Raw genomic sequence first — 10,032 nt, 5'->3', positions numbered from 1 at the left:
TGGTACCATTTCACACCAGTCAGAATGGCTGCGATCCAAAAGTCTACAAATAATAAATGTTGGAGAGGGTGTGGAGAAAAGGGAACCCTCTTACACTGTTGGTGGGAATACAAACTAGTACAGCCACTATGGAGAACAGTGTGGAGATTCCTTAAAAAACTGGAAATAGAACTGCCTTATGATCCAGCAATCCCACTGCTGGGCATACACACTGAGGAAACCAGAAGGGAAAGAGACACATGTACCCCAATGTTCATCGCAGCACTGTTTATAATAGCCAGGACATGGAAGCACCCTAGATGTCCATCAGCAGATGAATGGATAAGAAAGCTGTGGTACATATACACAATGGAGTATTACTCAGCCATTAAAAAGAATACATTTGAATCAGTTCTAATGAGGTGGATGAAACTGGAGCCTATTATACAGAGTGAAGTAAGCCAGAAGGAAAAACATAAATACAGTATACTAACGCATATGTATGGAATTTAGAAAGATGGTAACAATAACCCGGTGTATAAGACAGCAAAAGAGACACTGATGTATAGAACAGTCTTATGGACTCTGTGCAAGAGGGAGAGGGTGGGAAGATTTGGGAGAATGACATTGAAACATGTAAAATATCATGTAAGAAATGAGTTGCCAGTCCAGGTTCGATGCACGATACTGGATGCTTGGGGCTAGTGCACTGGGACGACCCAGAGGGATGGTATGGGGAGGGAGGAGGGAGGAGGGTTTAGGATGGGGAACGCATGTATACCTGTGGTGGATTCATTTTTATATTTGGCAAAACGAATACAATTATGTAAAGTTTAAAAATAAAATTTTAAAAAAAATAAAAAAAAATAAAAATGATTAAATCAATCAACTGCATACCTAAAAAAAAAAAAAAAATAGTCCCATAGATGATCTGTGTGTGGTTGAAAGTGTTGAAGGAATCAGAAATGGGGTGTGAAGAACAGATCAGAAGATACAAATGTGTTACTCTAAGAACAAGGATGGTGCTAGGGAAGACGCTCGAGAGTCCCTTGGACAGCAAGGAGATCAAACAGTCAATACTAAAAGAAATCAACACTTGAGTATTCATTGTAAAGACTGATGCTGAAGCCAAAGATGCAATCTTTTGGCCACCTGATACGAAGAGTCAACTCACCGGAAAAGACCCTGATAGTGGGAAAGACTGAAGGCAAAGGAGAAGGGGGTAGCAGAGGATGAGATGGTTAGATAGCATCACTAACTCCATGGACGTGAATTTGAGCAAACTCTGGAGATGATGGAGGACAGAGGAGCCTGGTGTACTGCAGTCCATGGGGTTGCAGAGTCGGACATGACTTAGTGAATGAACAACAACAAAAGCCATTAATTGTCTAGGTTGCATTTGAGGATTTAAAAAAGCTCTCACACTCTTGGGAAGAGTTTTATGGTTCTTTGTTACCACAATAGCAAATCAACAATAGAGCAAGAACAATATAACAATGAACAAGTAGAAGACAACCAGTTGGTGATAGCTTCTACGATCACAGATTACTTTGATTAGACAGCAAACTCACTCCAAAGAACATGCTTCTAAGTCTGGCATTGACCCATTGGACCTCTGTAACTAATACAGTCCACAAACTTTCCAAAAACACCATAGAAGAGCTGTGATTCCATTTCCCTAATGAGACAATCGCTGGCCGCCGTAACTCCCCCTCAGGTAGACAAACCCTAAGTCCAGCCTCTTGGTTTCCAGGTTGAGTTTTTGTCTCCTTCGACTCATCTTCTCTGTCAAAACAATGGAAGGAACCTATGGGAAAATTATCTCATAACCAGACATCAATAAATAAATGAAAGTTGAATGTGAGGATTAAATGCCTACAACAAATTCCTGTAGTTTGTGTTCCCCCAAAACCTAGGATTGTGGAGCAAACACTCAGGGGAGTAGGAGGATCATACCTGAGTGTCTGGAGGGGACAACTTTGAAGTTTCAAGGCATTGCACAGCATATTTACTCCACTGGGCCCCAAGGAATTTTGGCCCAGGTCCAGCGTGATCAGGTTCTGATTGCTTCTAAGGGCAGATGAGAGTTCTGCACAAGAGAAGGGAGTGATGGCACATCCCCACAACCTGTAGGTGAAACACGCACATTCACTGATTTACTCAACCAGTGCTCGTTGATACCACCCCATATGCTAGGCACACACTTGGGTGGTAGTGGTCTTTGTGATCAGGGTTGATTTGGGGTCTTCTGTGGTTCACTATGAATTTGGGGATTAAATTTTGTGTGTGGGTATGAAAAATCACATCCTGGTCAAATTTTTCATTTTTATTTATTCTTTAAAGATTTGCCTATTTTTGGCTGACTGGGTTTTCGTTGATGCGTGTGGGCCTTCTCCAGTTGCGATGTGTGGGGGCTACTCTCTAGTTATGGTGTTCAGGCTTCTCACTGCAGTGGTTTCTCTTGTTGGGAAGCATGGGCTCTAGGGTATGCAAACGTCAGCAGTTGCAGCTCACAGGCTCCAGAGCACAGGCTTTAGGAATTGTGGCACATGGGCTTAGTCGTCCTGTGGCATGTGGGATCTTTCTGGGCCAGGGATCGAACCCGTGTCCCCTGTATTGGCAGGTGGATTCTTTACCACTGAGCCACCAGGAAAGCCCCATCCTGGTGGAATTTTTTAAATGCTCAATGAAAATTTCGGGGGCGGTCTGCTATATTGATAGTACCTTTTAGATACAGACTAAAGTTCAAAAAAAAAAAAAAATCAATAACCTCAGACATGCAGATGACACCACCCTTATGGCAGAAAGTGAAGAGGAACTCAAAAGCCTCTTGATGAAAGTGAAAGTGGAGAGTGAAAAAGTTGGCTTAAAGCTCAACATTCAGAAAACTAAGATCATGGCATCTGGTCCCATCACTTCATGGGAAATAGATGGGGAAACAGTGGAAACAGTGTCAGACTTTATTTTTTTGGGCTCCAAAATCACTGCGGATGGTGACTGCAGCCATGAAATTAAAAGATGCTTACTCCTTGGAAGGAAAGTTATGACCAACCTAGATAGCATATTCAAAAGCAGAGACATTACTTTGCCAACAAAGGTCTGTCTAGTCAAGGCTATGGTTTTTCCTATGGTCATGTATGGATGTGAGAGTTGGACTGTGAAAAAGGCTGAGCGCCGAAAAACTGATGCTTTTGAACTGTGGTGTTGGAGAAGACTCTTGAGAGTCCCCTGGACTGCAAGGAGATCCAACCAGTCCATTCTGAAGGAGATCAGCCCTGGGATTTCTTTGGCAGGAATGATGCTAAAGCTGACACTCCAGTACTTTGGCCACCTCATACCAAGAGTTGACTCATTGGAAAAGGCTCTGATGCTGGGAGGGATTGGGGGCAGGAGGAGAAGGGGACGACAGAGGATGAGATGGCTGGATGGCATCACTGACTCGATGGACGTGAGCCTGGGTGAACTCCGGGAGTTGGTGGTGGACAGGGAGGCCTGGCGTGCTGCGATTCATGGGGTCGCAAAGAGTCGGACACGACTGAGCGACTGAACTGAACTGAACTGAAAGTTCACAAAGCCGTAACTCACCATAGACATCTTAGTTTACACAGTGGTTTCTTCAAAGCCTCGCACAGAAACTTCAATCCAATAATTCCTATGTGATTCAGTCCCAGATCCAAGTGTGTGAGGCTTGAATTTTGCTGGAGGAGTGTCGAGAGATGAATGCAGCCATCGCTGGTTATGTTGCAACACCATAGCCTAGAAATCAGATCACATGAAGAAAAAATTTTTCTTTTCTCCCACTGATAAGACACACCAAAACCATGACCATCTATCTCAAGCCATGGCTTTTTAGATGAGTTTGAAGACATTGGAGACAGTAACTAGAAACTGCCCTACTTGAATCCAGTATGCATGTATATACATACAACACACACACACACACACACACACACACACACAGAGCCAGCACAGACTTACACCAGGGTTTGCAGTTGACATTCAGGGTAAGTCAGGCCCTCACACAGCAGTTTCACCCCACGATCTCCAAGAGCATTCTTGGCCAAACACAGGTGGGTCAGCCTCTGGTTGACAATCAAAGCCGAAGACAGATCTTTGCAGTAGGCTTCTGTAAGCTGACAGTTTTCCAACCTGCAAAAGCACCACACAGATAGCAAGATGGTGAAAACATTTCCAGGACCCAACTTTTCTTGGCTGTCTTCAATGACTAGAGTCCTCGGTCACACCCCTTTTTGTTAATTCTCTGCCCTCTGTCAATGGTATGCTAGTGATCATGGTCATAAAAGGACAGGAATGAGAGAAGGATGAGATACATAAGCCATTTGTCTGGGGCCAAAAATGGGAGCCAGGCATCTATATCAGTGGGGTGCTCATCCTGGTCACCCAGCAATTCCAGGTGCTACCTCTTCTCTTCTCTGTGTGACCCTACATCTACCACAAAGACGCTCAGTGGAAAGAGGGGAGAGACTTACGACAACCTCTGTAGGAAGCACGTTGGATATCTCAGGGTCATGTAGAGCAACTTGGCTCCCTCATCCAGGAACTCATTTGCTGTGAGGTTCAAGCATGTGAGGGACTGATTGGTTTTGAGGCAGCAGGAGAGATCAGCCCATTGCTGAGTGGTGGCAGAACAAGACACCAACCTGCAGGAGAAATGGCAACAAGTCATTCACGAGGACCAAACACTGGATACACGACTGTCTACAGTTTTGTCTCTCACTCTGTTATGTTAGGGCTTCCCAGGTGGCTCTAGTGGTAAAGAACCCACCTGCCAGTGCAGGAGACTAAGAGACGTGGGTTTGATCCCTGGGTTGGGAAGATCCCCTGGAGGTGGGCATGGCAACCCACTCCAGTATTCTTACCTGGAGAATCCCATGGACAGAAGAGCCTGGTGGGATACGGTCCATGGGGTCATAAAAAGTTGGATTCAGCTGAAATGATCTAGCATGCCATTATGTTAACCCTGGATTAAATTATCTGGAGCAGAGGTTGTCCAAGTGTGATTCCTAGACCAGTTGCATCAGCACCACCTGGTAACTGTGTAGTAATGCAAATCGTCTAGAGACTCTAGATGTAGAGGCCAGTGATCTATGTTTTAAGGTATCCTGCAGTCACCTGGAAGATGTCTTTTAACAAATTCCTGGGCCATATACCCAGAATTTGATTCTGAAGATCTGGGTGAGACCCAAGAATTTGGATCTTTTTATCAAGTTCCCCAGGGATGGTGCTGCTGCTGGTGGTCTGGAGATGATACATCAAGAACTACTTATTTAGAAATCCAGCCAACCAAGCATATTGTGCAATTGTATTCTATCTGGAGATACGTATTCTATTCCTGGAGGTACACATTCTTCATCATGAGCAAATAAAACTTTATTGGAACACGATATATAGTATCATGATAAAGAATACACATTTCCAGGAGTAGAATACAGGTAACATGTTTTTCTTTCTTTGGGAGGGGGGTGGGTCACGCTGCCTGGCATGTGGGATCTTTGTTCCCTGACTAGGGATTGAACCTGCACCCCCTGAAAGGGAAGCATGGAGTCTTAAACACTGGACCTCCAGGGGAGTCCCCTCCAGCTCATTTTCTATTCTGGGGCATGTGCTTTAAGTGGTGGTGGTTGTTGTTTAGTCATTAAGTCATTCTATCCAGTCAGAATAAGGGATTCCTGCCTCCCTCCGATTTGCACAGCATTGCCGTGTAGGTTTGTGCTAGCTCTATTCACAGGCTGAGGGTTTTCAGTGATGGTGAGGCTGATATACCTGAGATACTGCAGATTACATTTGGGGTTCCTCAAGACCTCACACAATGGGGGAAGCATGTCATTCTGGTCGTTTCCTTGAAGGGTCAGATGTGTTAAAGTCTTGTGACCACCAAAAGCCATGCAAAAGTTCCGATAAGTGTCAGCTGGGGAAATGTTTTTGAGGCTAGGGAAAAGAACAGGTGTTAGCTTGAGTTTGTATACCTACACTGCATACACATAGAATAAAGAGCTGCCATGGGCTTAAGTGTTAGAATTAATTTTTTTCATATTTTTACCTTTATTGACATACTGTTCACAGATAAAACTGTGTATATTTAAAGCATATGACTCCATGTTTTGATACACAAGTACCTTGTGAAGTCACCCCTACTATCAAGCCACCACTGCACATAGATCCCCTTCCTTCTTTTCTTCTGTGGTGAGGACACTTATGATGAACTGTCTTAGCAAATTTCAAGTATTCAGAGCAGTAATGTTAGCAGTCATCACATTGGTGTCCATCAGGTCACCAGAACTTACCATCTTGCATAGCTGAAACTTTGTGCTGTTTAATGAACAGCTCATTACAATTAGAAGCTCGAGTTTCATTTTTTTTAAAGCAGGAAAGAATTTTAATTATTCAATTCTTCTCACAGAAGAAAAAGATCTGAACTGTTAGTAGCTGTCATGTCATAGATGGATAGATGGATAGACAGACAGATAGATGATAGATCTTATGAAAGTAGAAGCTCCAATTTCTTTGGTTGTTTCAAACTTTTTCCAAAGTGAAGTCAGTCATAAGCAGTCATTTTAGACAAAAGCTGTTCTCCTATGGCTTTTTGAGAAAGATAAGGCAGTATCTCTTTTTCTTGAAGTGTTACCAATGGATGCATTTCAACAATGCTATGTTCTTGATGACAAAATTATAATGGAGGAATCACAGTTCAGGTATTCAAAATTGGACTCAGGTGGCTACTGGGAATCTGGTCTCAGACACCTCTCTGCATCACTGAGAACTTGAACTTTCTTAAAAAGCCCAAGGACACCACCCTCCAACCCCACCCTTATGGTCTCTCCAATCTCCCCTTGTAACTATGTAAGCATTTCAAACCCCAAGCAATCCTTGCTCAAGGAGCACTCTTACTTCTTGCCAGTTCCAATTATAATTCTTGATAAACAACTCAGGTAACTGACTGTAACACTGCATTTTCTGCTTTATAAACCTCCTCAATTTTGTAGTCATGGGGAACACAGTTTAAACATTTCCTGAATCCGTGTCTCTTGGGCTGTGGTCCTAAATGACCCCAAATCAGCACCTTTTAATCTCAATCAAGTCTCCATTTCTGAAATGTTGGTTAACAGCCTGCTGAATACTTTGACTCCAAGGAATGCTCTTGGGCTTAGAATCAGGACTGCAGAGCCAATAAAACCCAAAGTGGGAAGAGCTCTTATTTCTCTGTGTCGAGAAAGAAAAATACCAAAAGAGGACTAGCTACACAAACGAACCTCAGGTCCAGGAAAACTTTAACTAAAATGCTATCCTAGGGGGACAAAATGTGAGAAGCTTGGACATGCCCTGAAGTTTTAATGCAGGGACTAGCTGCTACTTACACCACTTTCTGGAGACTAGACGCAGCAGAGGCTATTTTTTCGCAAAGAATTCTCACTGAAGAGGTACTGAGGAAGCTCTGACTGATGTCCAGAAACAGCAGACTCCTGCTTGAGTCAAACACAGAACAAAGATCCATCCAGAGAGGGAGCATGTGTTGCTCATTCTGGGACCTATGGGAAAGAGATGAAGGAGGGACTTAACAAATACTGCTGGAGAGAAAAGTGGCATTTGTCTGTCTTCGTGAATGTGTTTCAGGTTGCTCTATGCATTATTGTTGTTTAGTTGCTCGGTTGTCTTCTACTCTTTGTGATTCTATGGACTGTAGCCTGCCTGGCTCCTCTGTCCATGGGATCTCCCAGGCAAGAATACTGGAGGGGGTTGGCATCCCCTTCTCCAGGGGATCTTCCTGACTCAGGGATCGAACCTGCATCTCCTGAACTGGCAGGTGGATTCTTTACTACTGAGCCACCTGGGAGGCCCTAATAAGAAATTATAACTGTAAAAGTTGGGTGATTTAATTATTTAGCACAAGTATCAGACAACCCAATACCTAAGACATATTACTGGAGAAAGAACTTGAACTTCTCACATGTCAACCTAATAGAGCCTTAAAATAAGTCAAAATTCTAACCATATCATTGATCAAAGATTGAGAGCAATATACATCATTGATAAACACTTAAGAGTAGGTGTACACATCAATGGAGGTTATTTGGATATTTGATGGTAAATCCATATACGTAATATTCAAGCTAATTTATAACCATATTTGCTGACCTAAGATGATGTCCATAAAATCTTGAGAAAATACAATCTTTAAGTGGTTGCATATTCATATACAAAGATTTCTCAAAGAATGGTTATTTTGTTCTGGTGACTGGTTTTTAGTGGAAGGATTTTAGCAGAGGAAAGATATAGGAGACCTGGGTTCAATCCCTGGGTCAGGAAGATCCCATGGAGTAGGAAATGGCAACCCACTTCAGTATTCTTGCCTGGGAAATCCCATGGACAGAGGAGCCTGGTGGGCTATAGTCCATGGGATCGCAAAAGAGTCAGACACAACTCAGTGACTAAACAAAGATTTAGATAAATTAGTATGCAAGCCTGTCAAAACATTTGAGTGAAAGAAGGGGAAAAATTAGAATATGAATATAAATGGATCCATAAGGTAGAGAAATGCTGATGTCAAGTTACCATGGTCCTAACACTTCCTGGAAGTAAATCAAGCTTATGACTTCACCAAGTGGTGAAGGAAAGTGGGAGAATGTTAAGGGAATATATAAAACAGACACCTCCACCAGGGGGCTAATGAGGGCATTTTATTCTAGTTCAACATATATACATGAAGATTTCAGACACAGATTTCAGATAACAATGTAGGAGGGAGGAAGAGGAGAGTTGATAAGATGAATATCAGTATGTTGACAGGTATTACACACCACCGTGAGGTAGAGATTTTAGATTGTGACCACAGGACTTTATAAGCCAATAGACTTGAGCTCTAATCCCAGCCAAATACTCTTTTCTGAAGCCAATATCTTCATCTTAACATGGAAGGTGACCTGTTTCTAGTAGGTGCCAAGTTAGAGGTATTTGGAAGCTGCACATGATCTCAGTTGATGTTATTTGTGCCTAAATTGAAAATAACAAAGATTCATAACTGGCCATCTCATTATCTAAGTCTGTCAGGTGAAGTTCCTGGGAGGAGAGTCTCCATGATCATGGGTGAGGTGTGGTGTTCAGAAACTTGGATTCAACTCCTAACTCCATCTTTAATGCTTTTCTTGAAGTCATGCCCCAAATGGGACCACCATGTTATACATCTCCCCAAATCTACACAGCCAACCTGCAGACTGAAACAGGTGGAAACATTTTTAAAAAATGGTTTGGCTAAAGGAAAATGGAGGTGGGTCTTCAAAGAAGTTCTGGTTCCAAAGCTCCCATTTCTAATGCCATCATACCTCCTGCCTTGAATGTTAGGTTGGCAGGACACAAGGCCACAAGAGGCCACTTACTGACCTTAAGCAAGAGGGAGCAAGACACACTGGCTTTTTATTAATGAACCATGGAATAAGCAAAAGATAGGAGAACTAGCCGGGTGAAAAATGAGTTCTGACCTTTCAACTTGAGTGCCTGATTCCAGTGCGGTATCATTATCCAGGAATATCCCCTCTTCTACCTGAAGTGAAAGTTTCTGCAAGTTTCCACAGTGCTTGAGGCAGAATGATGAGTGCACGACATCCGTTTCATTTTTCAAATGCAGGGACATCTCCTTAACATGGGCCATGGCATCTTTCACGAGCTGCTCCTCCTGAGACTCATACAGACAGCTCAGAACCTCCTTCGTGTCCATTACGGAAAAGGATTTCTTCCCATGGGGCATCAATGTGTATTTCAGTAGCTCCCGCTTGATCTCCGTTGATACCAGACAGCCGAAAGTCGTCTCCAGCTCCATGGCCCTTCTTTCGTTGCAGAGGCCAAACAGGAAGTACCCGACGTGAGTCAGGCTGGGGTTCTTCAGCCTTTCCTCCTTGGACAGCAGTTTCCCCACATTCCCAACGTGCCACTGGCGGCGGCCCAGCCCTTCCTCCTCTTGCTCTTCCAGCTCCAAGACATAGAACATGGCGGCCAGAAGCTGCTGGACGCTGAGATGGATGAAAGAGTAGCAGGCCTCAC

The 10,032-nt window shown here is 43.4% G+C and overlaps 1 protein-coding gene across 1 annotated transcript in view; it reads right to left on the bottom strand.

Annotated features, from left to right (window-relative positions):
• Nucleotides 1-10,032, bottom strand: part of NLRP2 (NLR family, pyrin domain containing 2) — a 27,641-nt gene that overhangs the window by 2,132 nt on the left and 15,477 nt on the right. The window contains exons 6-12 of the mRNA XM_010858177.1: nt 9,474-10,027; nt 7,356-7,526; nt 5,764-5,928; nt 4,470-4,640; nt 3,958-4,128; nt 3,565-3,735; nt 1,936-2,106 (exon numbers count right to left, since the gene is read on the bottom strand). Coding sequence (XP_010856479.1) covers nt 1,936-2,106; nt 3,565-3,735; nt 3,958-4,128; nt 4,470-4,640; nt 5,764-5,928; nt 7,356-7,526; nt 9,474-10,027 — 1,574 coding nt within the window. The remainder of the gene's footprint in view (nt 1-1,935; nt 2,107-3,564; nt 3,736-3,957; nt 4,129-4,469; nt 4,641-5,763; nt 5,929-7,355; nt 7,527-9,473; nt 10,028-10,032) is intronic.

This window comes from Bison bison, unplaced genomic scaffold, assembly GCF_000754665.1.
Source record: "Bison bison bison isolate TAMUID 2011002044 unplaced genomic scaffold, Bison_UMD1.0 scf7180017855177, whole genome shotgun sequence".
Taxonomy (NCBI): Eukaryota; Metazoa; Chordata; class Mammalia; order Artiodactyla; family Bovidae; genus Bison; species Bison bison.
The sequence above is the reverse complement of the archived record's forward strand: the minus strand, read 5'-3'. Positions and strand labels throughout refer to the sequence as shown.